Source organism: Oratosquilla oratoria, chromosome 41, assembly GCF_046742065.1.
Source record: "Oratosquilla oratoria isolate Oo_2021 chromosome 41, ASM4674206v1, whole genome shotgun sequence".
In the NCBI taxonomy this organism is placed as follows: Eukaryota; Metazoa; Arthropoda; class Malacostraca; order Stomatopoda; family Squillidae; genus Oratosquilla; species Oratosquilla oratoria.
In genome coordinates this window covers 13330076-13347637 of record NC_134817.1, presented here as the reverse complement: position 1 = coordinate 13347637, position 17562 = coordinate 13330076, and the positions used below count along the sequence as shown (strand labels likewise).

The window sequence follows — 17562 nt, the reverse complement described above, 5'->3', positions numbered from 1 at the left end:
AGGAGAGGAGTGAAGGAAGGAGGAAGACGGACACGATGTTGGGGAGGGAAAGAGAAAGAAGAAGAGGAGGAGGAGGAAGAAGAAGAGGAGGAGGAGGAAGAAGAGGAGGAGGAAGAAGAAGAAGAAGAAGAGGAAGAAGAAGAAGAGGAGGAGGAGGAAGAAGAAGACGAGAGAGGACTTTGAATCTTTGTTCATTGATTTACAGTGGGGAAGGAGGAGGGGGGAGGTTCCCTCTTCCTCCTCCTCCTCCACTCACTCGAGACGGACAGACTCCTTTCCTCACGTCCTCCTCCCCCCATCCCCCCACCTCCACCTGTACCCCTCCTCACTCACTACACGTGCCCTCCATACTCCAGACCTCCTCCTCTTACTCCTCCTCCTCCTCCTTTCTCCTACACTTTTCTCCTACACTTTTCTCCTCCTCCTTCTCCTCCTCTTCCTCTTCCTCTTCCTCTTCCTCCTTTCTCCTTTCCCCTCCTGTTTTCTCCTCCTCCTCCTCCTCCTCCTCCTCCTCCTTTCTCCTATACCTATTCCTCATCTTATTCAATCTCTTCCTCCTCCCCCTCCTTATTATCCCCATCCTCGTCCTCCTCCTCCTCTTCATCTTCTGCGTCTTCCTTTTGTTCCTCTTTTGTTCCACCTTCTAACTCGCTTCCTCCCCTCCTCCTCTTCCTCCTCTTCCTCGTCCTCCTCCTCAAGATACTTGTTTAATCTTTCGCTGTAAGGGTTCGTCCGAAACTGAATAAAACTGGGTAAATTGAGACGAAAGTATCGCCGCCAACCGTGTAGCCCAGGTCGGCCGATGTTGGCGGTTTCTGGAAAATAATCCGCCACAACCATACGCCATGTTGGAGCTCCTCTCCCTTCTCCTCCTCCTCCTCCTCCTCCTCCTCCTCCTCCAATTTTGGTTTGGAATGTTGGAAAATTTGGGGTTTGGTTTTGGGGTTGAGCGAGCCGTGAATCACCCCAATTTTTCGTCAGGAATTCGTATTCCAAAGTATAAGAAGAAAAAATAAATGAATTGCGTTTCTGCGAAAGCAGCCAATATTTGTAATTGTGTTTCCATGTTATGGGTGATTTTTTGCACCCATTCCCAAGGAAGAGAAACGCATTTATTGTCATTATTTCATTTTCATTTACGTAATTTTTTTTTGTGTTATTTTCTTTTTATTTTATTCTATTTTTTGTTTGTTTGTATATCCCTGGCAATATTTACAAATATGTACTTTAACCTAACTTAATCAAGCCTAGTTTAATAACCTAACTTAAGAAAGAAGAAGAAAAGAAAAAAGAAAAGAAGAAAAGAAAAAAGGAGAAGAGAAGAAAATAGAAGAAGAAGAAGAAAGAAAAAAAAATAAAGAAATAAGAGAAGAAGAAGAAGAAATAAATAAAAGAAGAAGAAAGAAATAAGAGAAGAAGAAGAAAGAAATAAAAGAAGAAGAAAGACATGAGAGAAGAAGAAATAAATAAAAGAAGAAGAAAAAGAAGAAATAAATAAAAAAGAAGAAAGAAATAAAAGAAGAAAAAGAAGAAGAAATAAATAAAAGAAGAAGAAATAAATAAAAGAAGAAGAATAAAGAAACAAAAGAAGAAGAAGAAATAAATAAAAGAAGAAGAAAGAAATAAAAGAAGAAAAAAAATAGAAGAAGAAGAAAGAAATAAAAGAAGAAAAAGAAGAAAGAAATAAAAGAAGAAGAAGAAGAAAAAGAAGAAGACATAAATAAAAGGAGAAGAATAAAGAAATAAAAGAAGAAGAAGAAGAAGAAGAAGAAGAAAGAAAGAAATAAAAAGAAGAAGAAGAAGAAAGAAATAAAAGAAGAAAGTCTCATTTCAGTGTTTCGTCTCTGTAGAACATTCCAGAAGTCTGACGATGTCCCAGCCACACGTGTTAACTTCCTTCATAGGAAATCCAGGACCAAGTCTATAGATATTCTTTCAATACATTATTCAGCTCCCAGATTAGTTATTGGAAGTTTTGAATTTTCAAATATTGGACCAAAAAACTCGTTGGAAATGATGTAATTCCGTTTAACTTGGCTCTGTGTGGATTTTGTCAACAAATCTTCAGAGTTGGATGCAATATTACTTTCCATATAGATCTTCTTTCTTCCTTTATATTTATTTAAATTTCTTTATTATTCTTTGTGTGCGCACACACTATATATATATATATATATATATATATATATATATATATATATATATATATATATATATATTACAAAACCACAGGAAAAAATATAACGAAATGACAGTAAGATATTCCGTATTTTACATCTTCATGCAAAATAGATCGATTTGAGGCCATATGTATTTGGTCTGAAGATGTAATATAACGAAGGATCTTACCGTTATTTCGTTATAAGTTTTCCTTCGGTTTTGTCACATATCTTACAGTGAAGTGAGGTTTCTGCGCGCGCGCACACACGCACACACACACACACACACACACACACACACACACACACACACACACACACACACACACCACACACACACACATATATATGTATACTGTATATATATATATATATATATATATATATATATATATATGTTGAAGAAGAAAGGCAACATAACACAACCCCGTTCTCGAGTGTCCAAAGGCCAAAATGTCATCTTTAAGAACCCTAGTTTAATTTTTTATGATGGCGTACTCTACATATTTCATTCTGGCTGCTGGTGGCATTGGTACTCCAGAGAAACTAAATAAAATCGTGCGTGTGTATAGTTCCAATAAGGCAGAGTAGACCTCTGAGAAGGGAAGCCAGGTACACAGGAATAATATACTTTGTTAGACAAATAAACTGCGTCAACATTGATAGCAAAGTGCCAATAGCTACTCTCCTCTTCTTCCTCCTCCTCCTCCTCCTCCTCCTCCTTCTCCTGCTCCTCCTCCTCCTCCTCCTCCTCCTCCTCCTCCTCCTCCTCCTCCTCCTCCTCCTTCTCCTGCTCCTCCTCCTCCTCTGCCTCCTCTTCCCCATCCTCCACCCCTTCCTGCACCTCTTCCTCGTCAGTTCCCTTTTCCTTCTACATTTCGTCATCCTCCTGCTCCTCTTCCTCCTCCACTTCTTCCTTTTTCTCACTTTCCTCCATCTCCTCCTCCACTTGATTCTACTCCGCACCACTTTCTCTTCATCTCCACCATTTCCTCTTCGTCTTTTTCTTCCACTTCCCCCTCATATATATATATATATATATATATATATATATATATATATATATATATATATATATATATATATATATATATATATAATTGAATTAGCCCTTTTCCACCACCCTATAGTCTGTCACAGGGACAAGATTGAGCAAATCAGGGAAGAAAGGTGATAATGGACATGGAACTGCCTAGTGTAGGCCTTATGGTCTCTTGCAGTCTTATCCGTTCTTCTTCTTAGGTTCTTGGTTTTACCCCCTGGAACGACATCGGCTGTCGGCAACCAGAAAAAAAATATATAAAGTGTGCCGCCCACCCTTCTCCCACACCGGTTCTCCACCAACACTCCCTCCCTCACTCCCTCACTCCCTCACTCCCTCATTTCCTCCCTCAGGAGCGACAGATTTATTCACTTCTCTTTGTACGAATCCCCCTACGCTCAAATTTTATGAATTGCTGTTTCACAACTTCGTTCAGACAATTTTTCTCCACTGAATAAAAATGCCTGGGTATCCTCGTAAGTACGACCAGCTTTCCTCCTTCTCCTCCTCTTTCTCTTCCTCCTCCTTTTCTTCCTCCTCCTCCTCCTCTTCTTCCTCTTGATCTTCCTCTTCCATTGTCCGCCTCCTTTTTTTGCTCTCACCCTTCCTCCTCCTCCTCCTCTTCTTCTTTCGCCTCCTTCTCTCCTTCTTTCTATTCTTTTTCTATCCACCTTTTCTTCTTCTCACCCTTCCCTTCCTCCTCCTCCTCTTCCTCATCCCTTCCTCCACCACCAATACCTCCTCCTCCACCTCCTCCACCCAGGGGATGTGGTTGGGTAATGTGGAGAGAGAGCGCACTGTTAGTGACCCCTGAGTTCTTGGTTCGAATCCGTCTGACTATATTTTCTCGTCTACAAGGGATTGGTTCTACATTCCCCCCTTCCCCCTCCTCCTTTCCTCCTTCCCCCTCCCCCCCTCCCCCTCCCCTTCCCCCTTACTTCCTCTCCCCCTTCCTTCTCCCTCTACCACTTCGCCCCTCCCTCTCCCCCTTCCTCCTTCCCCCTTTCCCCTTCCTTCTCCCTCTACCCCTTTCCCCTCCCTCTCCCCCTTCCCACTCCCTCTTTCCCCTTCCCTCCCCCTTCCCCCTCCCTCTCCCCTTCCCCTCCCTCTCCCCATCCTACTCCCTCTCCCCCTTCCCCCTCCCCCTATCCCCTTCCCCTCCCCCTTTCCCCATCCTCCTCCCTCTCCCCCTTCCCACTCCCTCTCCCCTTCCCTCTCCCCTTCCCTCTCCCCTTCCCCCTCCCTCTCCCCTTCCCCCTCCCCTTCCCCTCCCCCCTTCCCCCTCCCCTTCACCCTCCCCCTTTCCCCTTCCCCCTCCCTCTCCCCCTTCCCCCTCTCTCTCCCCTTCCCCCTCCCTCTCCCCTTCCTACTCCTTCTCCCCCTTCCCCCTCCCCCTTTCCCCTTCCCCTCCCCCTTTCCCCATCCTCCTCCCTCTCCCCTCCCCCTTCCCCCTTCCCCCTCCTTCTTTCCCATTCCCCCTCCCTCTCCCCTTTCCCCCTCCCTCTCCCCATTCCCCCTTCCCCCTCCACTCTTCCCTTCCCCCTCCCTCTTCCCCCTTTCCCCTCTTCTCCCCTTTGCCCCCTCTAGGGGTTACCCTAGAACGACTGCACCCTTCCCAGGATCGGTTGTGACGCTGTCGTTTCTGTGGAAGGTTTATGTATAGAAAATGACTAAAGGGAATAAAGACTCCGTCACCTTGACCTCGACTCACCTGACCTGACCTGACCTGACCTTGTCACTATGCCCTGGACGTGACTTCCGTTCTAGAAACCTTCGACTTCTGGGTCGGGGGCGTCGGGAGGTTCTTACGAGCGAATGGAAGTACCGGGAGAGAGAGAGAGAGAGAGAGAGAGAGAGAGAGAGAGAGAGAGAGAGAGACACACACACACACACACACACACACACACACACACACACACACACACACACACACACACACACACACACACACACACACACAAACACACTGACGTAGATTAGGTTGGAACTGTACATGAAGTTAAAGCTAGGTATGATGAATTTGGAGAGTAGGAGACGGGACCCAACGAGTGTTGCTCCTTTCCTGTATACTACAATTAGGTAAATACACACGCAGACACACTTTTTTTTTTTTTTTTTTTTTTTTTTGTCTTGACATCGACTACTGGACAAGTGGTACTCAAGAGGCAGACTGAGCCCCTTGAGGACGAGCCTCAGTTCACGTCCCCAAAACGGTCCTTCTCGGACACCACGCGTGTAGAACGCATCGACGGTTTTCACGTTCCTGACGATTTCTACATTTGAAACTGAACGTTTCGGACACTCGCAATTGACCCATGGCGTATCGGAACTTTATTATTTATTCATTTATTCATTAATCGATTTATTATTCTTAATAAAGAATTGGAACAGTATCGAAACATAGTTCTACGGTTCTGAAAAGTGGGGCACATTTGGGTGTCCCCAGTGTTGCATTTAGACGACATTGTATTACTCTGCCAGCAGCATGGAAATTCGGACTTAACAATGCGCTGAGTTTTCTGTTCTGAATTCAGCACGCTTGCTGAAAAAAAAAGTTTGGCAGCAGTTTCCCAAATTACCAGTTAATCGTCAACCTAGCGCGCCAACATACACACACACACACACGATGGCGCAGTGGTAGTGTTCGCGGGCGCCAATACGGTGGCACGGGTTCGAATCCCGCCCAGGGCTGAAATAATTTTAGTATCGCTGCGTAGCGAGTCGTTACTCCAGGTCTCGTGGGCGGGGAGTTGGGTGTGTGTGTGCGTGTAAGGTCACAGTATTACCCATAGATTGGTCATAAATGAGCTCTGAACTCTCTTCCGGGAGGGAAATAGCTGTCGATCACGAGTCCAACACGTCATCCAAGACCATGGATGCAACTTTTGTGACATAATTTAAGCGTATTACTTCAGTAAGTACCTACACTGAAACCTATTTTAAGACTTCTAAGAAATCATACTCTTCCTGCAGTAACACGTTGATTGACGCCATTGCGGGATTCGAACCCACCTCTGTCTCTCCTTCAGACAATGTCCGGGGCACAGGATCGATCTGATGATTTAAATCAGCTAGCGGAAGCCAAAAGAAAGGAGACTCACACTGTTGAGAGGGTTTAATTGGTGATTAGGCTTCGTGGCCGCTGATTGGCCGGTTGATTGCCTCTGTTTGGAGTCAATTAATTTGTTGGCAAGTTCGCCCCACTTTTGTATGTTTATTCTGGCTAATACGACGATAGTAAACTCTTTGCCACCAGGCAGATTTATTCATATAGTACCAATTAAACTCTGCGGAAATTTATATTTAAAAGATGAAATATTGAAAGAAAAAAATTCTATCGAAAACACCTTTGACTCCAAATGCTCGTCAGTTTAACGTGGAAAGCGTGTTACCCACCATAGGTAGGTAGGTAGGTAGTATATGCAAGAATGTAGGCACTAGCGTAAAGGTAATGATATTGATATAAAAGACAATAAGCATAACCCTCATTCAACCTAACCTAACCTAACCTAATCTTTATTCCACCGTTGATATTCGGGGTGACAATTCTTCAGGTGGGATCTCATGGGGTGACGATTCTTCATATGGGCGTTCTTGGGTGACAGTTCTTCATGTGTTAAAACCTTTTGAATAAGCCGTGCTTAAATAGGGTTAAATTATGGTTACCGTAAGACGATTTGATTCGATTTCAATCTATTTTTATTATGAAATGAGCTGTGAGCTCATCTAGTGAATGGAATCGCGTTACAACAGCCAGAAGAAAGACTATGGAGGGTTTCCGTTAACTGAAAAATCAACTGACGATATCTGAAGGTGTAAATAATTCGTACACATCATGTTCCTGCAAATTGCAATTACACTTTAAAATACATGGCGCAGCGGAATATATTGCGACGCCTTTCCCACTCCCAACATGAAAATATATGTATTTATGTATTTATAAAGTAAAGGGAAGTAAAGCAAAAGGTAAAGGAGGCAAAGAGGAGAGCAGATGTGAAATGGGGTAAGAGTATTACAGAACATTTTGAAAAAAAAAATTGGAAAGAAATTAAAAGAGGAAGAGGAGGCGAATCAAGTAGAGAAGAGAAGAAAAAAGGCGCAGATGGAGAGATGAAAATGGAAGAGAAAGCAGTGAGAGGAAGGTGGGCAGAGTATTTTAGGGAGTAGCTAAATGTGAAGGAGGATAGTGAGGGAAAAATAGTTGTAGTGGGAAGCGCTAAGAAAATAACAGTGATGAATGAGGAAAATGGAGGAGAAATGAGGAAAGATGAAGTGAAAGCAGCTGGTAAGATGATGAGAGCAGGTAAGGCACCTGGGTTGGATGGATGCCATGAAGAATATCTGAAAAAAGGAGGTACAGTGATGGTGGACTCGCTGGTGAGGTTATTTAATGGTTGTTTAAGAGAGGGTAGAGTACCGGAGGACTGGAGGAGTGCCTGTATAGTTCCACTTTACAAGGGAAAGGGCGACAAGTGTGAGTGTAGTAGTTTCAGAGGGATCAACTTATTGAGTGTAGTTGGGAAGGCTTATGGGAGGTGTCTTGATTGAGAGGATGAGGAGAGGAACAGAAGGAGTAATTGGCGAGGAACAGCGTGGGTTTAGGACAGGTTGAGGTTGTGTAGATCAGATCTTTGTGGTAAGACAGATATGTGAGAAAGCTATAGGAAAAGGTAAGGATGTTTTTTGGGCTTTTATGGATCTGGAAAAGGCTTATGACAAAGTAGATATGAAGGCACTGTGGGAAGTATTGCAGATGTATGGGATAGGGGAAAGCTGTTAAGAGCAGTCAAGGGTTTTTACGAGAGTAGTAGAGCTAGTGTTAGGATTAGAAATGGAGAGTGTGAGTGGTTTGAGGTAAAGGTGAGACTTCGTCAGGGATGCTTTATGTCGCCCTGGCTGTTCAATTTATACATGGATGGGGTGGTGCGAGAGGTAAATGCAAGGGTAGGGTGTCAGGGATTGGAGATGGTTAAAGAAAATGGAGAAAAGTGGGAGATGAGCCAGTTGTTTGCTGACGACAATGCGCTTGTGGCAGGATCAGAGGAGGTATTGAGGAAGTTAGTGACAAAGTTTGGGAAGGTGTGCGAAAGAGGGAAGTTGAAGATAAATGTGGGTAAAAGTAAGGTGATGAGATGTACAAGGGGAGAGAGTGTCAGCAGACTGGAAGTGAGTATGAAAGGAGAGAGACTGGAGAAAGTGGATAGTTTTAGATACTTGGGAGCGAATGTGGTAGGAAAGGGAGGAGTGGGGTTGGAGGTAGAATGTAGATTGAGAGAAGCGAGTAAATGCCTTGGTGGATTAAAAAGTGTAATGAGAAATAGACATTTTGGAATAAATGCTAAAAGGAGATTGTATGAGGGAGCGATTGTGCTGACAGCACTGTATGGGGCAGAAACATGGAGCATAAGAGAGGAAGAGAGAAGGAGTTTGAATATGTTTGAGATGAAATGACTGAGAAGTATGATAGGGTTGAGATAGAGTGAGAAATGATGAGGTGAGGAGGAGAACAGGGGTGGAGAGGGAGTTGGGAGACAGGGTTGATGAAAGAGTATTGGGATGGTTTGGACACATGAAGGAATGAGTGGAGAAAGACTAGTAAAAGAGGTGTGGAAGGAATGAACATGAGGGGTCGACCTAGGATGAGATGGATGGGGTAAAAGGGGCATTGGGAAAGAGGGGAATATCTATTGAAGAAGAATGGGAGAGGACAGAAGATAGGGATGAATGGAGAATGGTTGTGTATGGGTGATGCTGTGATGCATGAGGGGGAGTGGGTGGGGGATGGGGGTGAGGGAGTATGTGTGAGAAATAAATTGACGCAGCCCGAAGGGAGTTCTCTCCTTCTTATCTACATGAGGGGACGGAGAAGGGGGTCGCCGATTTAATGAAGCAGCCTTGCTGTGGATGTGCTGTGTCTTGCGGCACTGCTTCTGACCCAGGACAGTGGACAAGATACAGGGATGACCCGTCATCCAGAAAGTGCCAAGATAAGAGGGGGAAGAGGGTAGAGGGGAATGGAGTATGTAGGGGATGGAATGGGTGGGAGTGGTTTCTATGCCTTTTTTCTACCTTGTAAGGGGGAAAAACCTTTGGTATATGCCTATATATTTTTTCTTATTTGTTTTTTCTTGTTTACAGAAGAATCGGCTTGAGAACCGACGACAACCTGTGACGTCAAGTCGTCGTGTAAGAAGAAGAACGACGTCTCCCCGAGGTTCCTCGAGGTTACGAAGTGTACAAAGTACATGTGCATGTTGATGGAATTACCTCGAGCATAGGACGATGTTACGAAGTCCAAGGATGTAGTGACGCTGGTGACCCCGTCTTCCTACCAAGCTGCCATCACGTTGTGACGTCATGGGAAGCGGACGCTGGAAAGCGAATCAGTGTCTCGCGTGATAAGGGAGACATGGGATGTCATCAGCACTCGTACCTCGCATGTGGGCGCGTGTGACCTTTGTAGCTCACGCCAGGGGCGCTGACGACGGCCACGCCATCATGGAGATATCAGGACGAAGCTGAAGTGTCCTTTGTCGAAGGACATGATCCGGGGACTTCGAAATTCCTTGGAGGTCGAGGGCCGACTTCGGTACCTGTAATGACCTGACGCTGGCGTATCCGAAGTCGAAGCCACTTGTGCGGAAGATGACGACCCCTTTAAGGTGACGCGTTGGCCCAACGTTTCACGTCGTCGTCGTCGTCGTCGTCGTCGCCGTCGTCTTCGTAGTCGTCGACCAGACTCGCCCCTCACCTTCCCCCCTCTTTCTCCCCCACCATCCCACCCAATGCCCGCGTTCGAGCTGGAAGGTGAACTGCCTGGCGGCGATCTTCCCGAAGTGACTTCGTGAGAGATCAGGGATGGACAACAGAAAAGACGAAAGGACAGAAGTCATGGCTCGGTCGAGTGGTGGCCTCTGAGTGAGTGAGAGAGTGCGTGCGTGTCTTGCGTGCGTGCGGGGTGCGCGTAGGCCCACGTCGGGTCTCCTCCCCTTCTACACCACCAAAGAATCCTCCTGAAGTAGCAGACGGAGCGTTCCTCTCCGCTTCTTAACTGAAGAAGGAGGTGGAGGAGGAGGAGGAGGAGGGGGGTGAGGAGGAGGAGGAGGAGGAGGCAGTAGACGGTCCTTGGCGAGATCGTGGAGCGAAGTAGGACTTGTCCTGCAGAAGTCTTGAAGGAGCAGGCGGGGGCGTCAGAGTTCCCATCGAGGAGGAGGATCGGGGGAAGGATGTTCGGCCCTTCGTCATGGGATGCGGACGGAGTACCCTCGGGAGTGATAGCCCCAAGAAGAAGAACAAGAAGAAGGGTAAGTGGACAACCACGCTTTCAAGGTTCCTTTAAAAAAAAAAAAAAAAAAAATTAGTCTCCCCCCTCCCTCCCCCTGACCTTCCTTATTGATATTGATAATAATATATATTCTATATTATCATTATGTTGTTGTTATTGATAGCCCCAAGAAGAAGAACAAGAAGAAGGGTAAGTGGACAACCACGCTTTCAAGGTTCCTTAAAAAAAAAAAAAAAAAAAAAAAAGAATCTTCCTCCCTCCCCCCAACCTTCCTTATTGATATTGATAGTAATATATATTCTATGTTATCATTATGTTGTTGTTATTGTATTGTTTATTATAACTATTATTATTGTATTGTTGCTATTATGATTATTATTATATTATTGTTATTATTATTATAGTATTATTGTTGTTATCATTATAACCATTACCTCGATCGGACGTAATGCAGGAGTGAGGTATTACTTTTGGTCGAATTTTTGCATTTGTTATCAACACTACGGCAAAACGACTGGATCAACTGAAGGTGGGCAGTGGTCTCTATGTGACCCCCATGGTATACTGAAAGTAATCGGGTAAAGGTCAAATTCAAGGTTACTGATTTTTTGTTTCATAACTTCCTAAATTTTTGGTTATTCGTGTATTTATTTATATATTTATTTTTTGTTGTTTCCTATTTACTTGAGACCAACACCCAAGTGAAATTGGGGAAACTGACAAGACAGTAAAAGAGCAAAAAATAAAATAGATAAATAAATGAATAAATAAAAACGCGAGATTAAAAAAATTGTGTATTTAACTGAAATAAGCAAACACAAAGACTTTATTCTTTCAACATAATTACCATCCTGCTCAATACACTTCTGAAGACAATGTTTTCACTCATTTAACCTCTCTCTGAAGAATTCATCAGTCTTCTCTCGTAACCACGTGTTTAATTAAGTGGGATAATTTTTTTTCTTACATTTTTTATTATTTTAGTGACGACCGTGTACTCTATCCAGTCCATCATTGTCGCTTTCAAGATTCTGGAACGATATAATGGCGTAGTACTGATTTCATTGCTGGTTAATGGCAACTCAACTTTTGTAAACAAAAGATCGAACTGCCATTCCCGATATTGAATTCGCTTTCCTTGACACTGAAATAAATTGTGTTGATGTTCCGAGTTCGTTAGTGATAATTGCCTTTCGTTCTCCATTTTGGTTAATTATTTTCCTGACAACCTATTCCACTATTTAGAAATATTTACATGACTTAGTATAATCACAACCGTATAATCTACGCGTGAGAGACTTGGAAACTGACGAAGGCGATGGAAACAATGTTAAGGACTGTACAGAGGAGAATGGAGAGATCAATGATGGGAATAACGCTGAGAGACCGAAAGAGAGCGAGTTGGGTAAGAGAGCAGACTAGAGTGAAAGATATTGTGGAGGTGGTGAAAGAGAGGAAGTGGAATTGGGCAGGTAAGTTAGTGCGAACGACTGATGAGCGATGGAGCAAGTGTGTTACTGAGTGGACGCCGCGAGATGGGAAGCGTGGAAAAGGGAGACCAGACAGAAGGTGGAGAGACGAGATTGAGAAGTTTGCAGGAGTGACGTGGCAGATGTTGGCGCGGTCGTGTGAATCATGGAATGTTATGAAGGAGGCCTTTGTTCAGCAGTGGACTCAGGATGGCTGATTTGATTAATTGATTGACATGACTTAGTACTGAATTTGATTAGCCATTTTTCAGGCTATTTATCTAGTTTGCCAAAGTCGTCTTGAATATCCAGTTGATTCGAATGGTCATTTTATGTTCTTCACTGCTTAGTATCATCACCGAATTCCGAGGCGGTAGATTGAAGTTAATGCTGTTAATCTCTGTGGTAGCTTGAAACAATTCTGTTGTACAATGCTGGAAAGTTAGTCGCGAAAATCGTTTATGTGTAAAACTGTACTGGTTTTCAATTATTTGAAAGTTGCGTTTTGTGGAATCTCTTACAATTGTTTCCATGTTTTCCTATGATCGCTGTCAGTCTGTAATTCAGAGGGAAGTACTTTTCATAACTTTCAAATAGGGAGTAACGTCATGCGATTTCCACTATCTAGAAACTTTTCACTTGTGAAGTATTTTTCTTTTTCGTTTAATGATTGCTAAGCTAGAATATTTATTTTGATTTCCACTATAATTCATGGATAGCAACTTTCGCGATCTAGTATCTGTTGATCTTTAGTTCAGGCATCTTGTATTTTCTTTGAGTTTCAGTTGGTGGAAACAAAAGAAACTAATCACATAGGGAAAGTAGACCAAGATTTTGGAAGGCATACTTCTCAGGCATGAAGTTATTTGATGAAGAAGCAGACTAGATGTATGAGAATATATATCTTTCTTTACTATTACAGCTTGGGAGGAAACAAATATCTGCCGAATATTAGCAGAAAAAAACTATTAATGGGTTAAAAGGTGAGGAGGCTTCGCCAGGAAAAGCGAAAGGTCTATAATTTTTTTTTTTTGGGGGGGGGATTATTATAAGTAAATGGAAAGATAAAACAATAATGTTTTACTTATTTATCGATGGTAAACTGAAACAAATGAAAGAAATCACCAAAGAAATGGTAGATGTTGAGGTTTATTAGGAGACTTGAACTTATGCAACAATAACGAATTAATTATACACATACACACACATACATATCTTTATATATATATATATATATATATATATATATATATATATATATATAGATATATATATACAGGGTGACAAAGAAAAACGGGAACTTTTGAAAAACCCAATATAAATAGAAGAAATCCAACAAAAAATATTGATAGCAATTGATCCACTACAACTTGCCTTTTAGGAGACAGTAATCCAAATTAATTATCAACGTCTAAAAATTACGTCCCTGTAGATGGCGTCCTCCTGTACGTATGCATCCTTCCAATCTGCCTGTTGATGTTCCCCCATTACTCGCTGTAACATCTTCAGCTGGGATACCTCGAATGTCGTCTTGAATTCTTCTTCTTCTTCTTCTTCTTGTCCTTCTTCTTCTTCTTTGTCTTCTTCTTCTTCGTCTTCTTCGTCGTCTTCTTCTTGTCCTCCTTCTTCTTCGTCTTTTTCTTCGTCTTCTTCGTCATCTTCGTCTTCTTCTTCTTCGTCTTCTTCTTCTTTGTCTTCTTCTTCTTTGTCTTCTTCTTCTTCGTCTTCTTCTTCTTCGTCTTCCTCTTCGTCTTCTTCATCTTCTTCTTCTTCTTCTTCGTCCTCTTCGTCTTCGTCTTCTTCGTCTTCTTCGTCTTCTTCTTGTATTTTTTCCATTATAAAAGTATAAAAAATAAGATTCGATTAACATGAATTAGAAAATATATATACATATATATATATGAAAATATACATTACAGACCAGAGTTTCCCAACATTCTCTTTTGATCTCCACTCATAAAGAATTCTTGTTATTTTTTCATCTATTTATTTCTTTACTAATTCATTTATTTCTATTTTATTCCATTTTTCTTCAGCCATTTCTTACCACCTCAATGACTCCAAGGATAGAAGCGCTGGTCATTAATGAAAGAATGAAGGAAGCTGCAAGAGACCATAAGGCCTACACTAGGCAGTTCCATGTCTAATACCACCTGTCATCCCCATCCATAAAGTTGTCTAACCGTTTCTTAAAACAACCGTAAGTGTCGGTGCTCACTACATGGTTACTAAGTCTGTTCCATTCGTTGACCACACTATTTGTAAACCAATTCTTTCCTATTTCCGTTGCCAACTAAATAGAGATGGTGTCTCCTACTTGGTCCCCTTCCTTTTCGGGTGGCACTTTTTCCTAGTAACATAACCATGTCGTTCAAACCGTTCTTGAAAGATGTGGGACAGTTTCATCATCAATATATTTAATGATGATGATAATAATATTAATATTGATGATGATAATGATGAAGTGCATAGACATTATCATTATCACCCCATTCAAATCGTTCTTGAAAAATATGGGACAGTTTCATCATCAATATATTTAACGATGATGATAATATTAATGATGATAATGATGAAGTTCATAGCCATTACCATTATTACGCCAGTCAAACTATTCTTGGAAAAATGTGGGACAGTTTCATCATTAATATATTTAATGATGATGATGATGACGACGATGATGAAGTTCATAGCCATTACCATTATTACGCCATTCAAACCATTCTTGGAAAAATGTGGGACTGTTTCATCATTAATATATTTAATGATGATGATGACGATGATGATGAAGTTCATAGCCATTACTATTCGAACCGCATTAAAAAAATATAATATATACTTCAGTCGCCAAAAAATACCATTACCATATCATTTCAGCCAATTTTGGAAAGAATGCCGCCATTACCATATTACCATGTCATTGGTTCCCTTGTGAAGGCAGATATTTCATCTTTATAAAAGGCCCGTGACGAAGTCCATAAATTCTTTTTTCGTTGTCTTTCCTAAAATTTGACACAACGGTGTCTTAGGCTTTTTAGCAACGAATTTCCTCTTGTTTATTAGAGGTTTGCTTTGCGTAAAGCAAAACTTCTCCGAATCCTAAGGCTGACTGAGGATCATGAAGGGTGTGACGCTGTTCTCTGCTTCAGAAACTTCCTTGGATGATTGGGTTTTTAGGCTGTCTCTCGTTCCAATGCATCCATTACTTTCCGGTATCATTTCCTTTACAGTTTTCTTCTTGAAAACTACCGGTACGAAGGAGGGCCGCCTTTCGAAGTCTATTTTCACCTCAATCCACGAAGGAAATCGTTCTTTTTCCTTTCGTCTGTGGCCTTGAGGGAGCTGTCCACGTTCTTTGGTTGTTTTGGCCTTTGGACAGTGCATCGGTACGAAAGAGGGACGTCTTTCGAAGTCCAGTTTTATCTCAAACCACGATGGAAATCTTTCTTTTTCCTGTTGATTGTGGTGTTGAGTGAGACCTTGGGGAGACGAAGCAGTGACCAACGATGCTTTCGTGGTGTACTTCGTCTTGTTGTCGTTCTTCTTGAAGACGACTCGCACAAATGAAGCTCGTCTTTCGTAGTCCATCTTGAAATGGATCCATCCTGAAAATCTTTCCTTCTCGTTTATATTGCCCATTACCGCTTCGTCCGATTGATGAACCTAAGTCGTGACATTTTCAATGTAGGCCAGACTTTCCGGTTCGTGGAGTGGGTTACTAAGCAAAGTGACATGCTCTTGTTGAGACGTGATGTCACTTTCCAAGTACTTTCCCTCTGTTGCAGCCTAGGATTCAATGTCGAACTATGGTAGAACACCTAATCCTCCTAGTCGGATGTTCTCCAAGTTCGAATGGCCTTCTTCGACTGGTTTATTATACTGAACTTTTAAATTTTCCAGTGATTGGAACTGTGTCCCTGTGTGCGAAAGTAAGTAGACAGGTTTAAGAACCATTGATGTGTCGTACTTCCTTCGTTTGGCCGTTACCGGTGGATAGCAAAATCGGTGTCTGACGAAAGCAAGAACGTGTTGCTTAACCTGTTCCTGTGCTATGCTGAGCATCAGACAGACGCAAACCACGTTCTGCAGGAGACAATTTTTAATTCTCTGCCCAATGGATCCTATTACGGGTCTTCCTGACGTTCCATATACTTCAGTGTGCTTCTCCAAGGTCTCATACGCAGCTGATGTTTCCATTTCAGAAGATCTGATGTCCATCGAATTCTGCGTTCCAGTCGTGATGCGTTCTTCAGGGCCTGCGAGGGAATGCCCAACCTCGCGTTTGCTAGTTGCGTCTTCGGACTGTTGATCGTAAGAGAATAAAATGCCCGTGCTCTTGTGTCCGCCGGTACCGTTTTCGGAATGTTGATCCTAAGAAGAAATGAGCGTGTTCATGTCTAGTAAACCCCCCGAAAGACCAAGGTGCTCGGGAGTGCCACTACACCGATGGAACACTTGTGGACATTGCGGAGATCCTCAAGGAAGGAGTGGAAGACAAGCACAAACCTGCGCCAAATTCCAGCCATTCACGATCCCAACCCTTCCCACTTTGGCGGGAAATTTGGCTACAACCAGTTACCACTGTTGATGTTATGAGTATTTTTGTCACTATTCTTTTATCTTTGTATATGTCAAAGGAAAAAAAATCATATCTCTTGTTCTTAAAGCTACTTGGATGGGTCAGGTGGAGAAGGGCTGTGGTTTCCTGTGCCATAGCCGGTCCGCAAGATCTGTTGGCCCTATACAATGAAGGAGTGACTGATTTGATTAATTTGTTCTATGTTATATATTTGGTCAATTATCACATCTGTCATACCAATAATTCTGTTCACAATATCTGAAGAAAAAAAAAAGAAAAAATCAGGGGGTCAAAATGACATTTGAACAAAAAAATTTGTGTTATTGTTTTCATTCGCTTCTCTCTAAGGCATTCGGATGTCGACGAAAACGTTCATATAGCAAAAGGAAGTATCATTTCTAAATTCTCAGGTCCAAAGATTGTAATAAATATATATATATATATATATATATATATATATATATATATATATATATATATATATAATAGTACTGTATATAATATATATATGCATATACATGCACACACACACACACACACACACATATATATATATATATATATATATATATATATATATATATATATATGGAGAAGGAATGAGGATGGTTCAAGGAGGGAGTCACAAGGTGTACAAAGATGGTGTGTGGAACAAGGAGGACGGGAGGAAATAGAAGGAAGGGTAGTGAGTGGTGGGATTAGGAAGAAAAGAAGGTTGTCGAAGAGAAGAAACGAGCATTCACAGATTGGTTACAAAATAAGGCGAGAGAATCATATGAGAGGAACAAAGAAAAGAGAAATAAAACATAAGATAAAGGAGGTAAAGAGGAGAGCGGATGTGAAGGGGGGTAAAAGTATGAAAAAAAATTGAAAGTAATGTAAAGATGTTTTGGAAAGGAATTAAGAAAGGAAGAGGAGACGAATCAAGTAAAGAAGAAAAGGTAAAAGGTTCAGATGGAGAGATGATAACGGAAGAGACAACAGTAAAAGGAAGAAGGGCAGATTATTTTATGGAGTTGCTAAATGTG

At 42.1% G+C, this 17562-nt stretch overlaps 1 protein-coding gene across 4 annotated transcripts in view; it reads left to right on the top strand.

Moving 5' to 3' along the window:
* Window positions 1–17562, top strand: part of LOC143020984 (uncharacterized) — a 224326-nt gene that overhangs the window by 125703 nt on the left and 81061 nt on the right. For all 4 annotated transcript variants that reach the window (XM_076178046.1, XM_076178045.1, XM_076178047.1 and 1 more), the window contains one exon: window positions 9340–10505. In XM_076178046.1, coding sequence (XP_076034161.1) covers window positions 10445–10505 — 61 coding nt within the window. In that variant the 5' untranslated portion in view covers window positions 9340–10444. The remainder of the gene's footprint in view (window positions 1–9339; window positions 10506–17562) is intronic.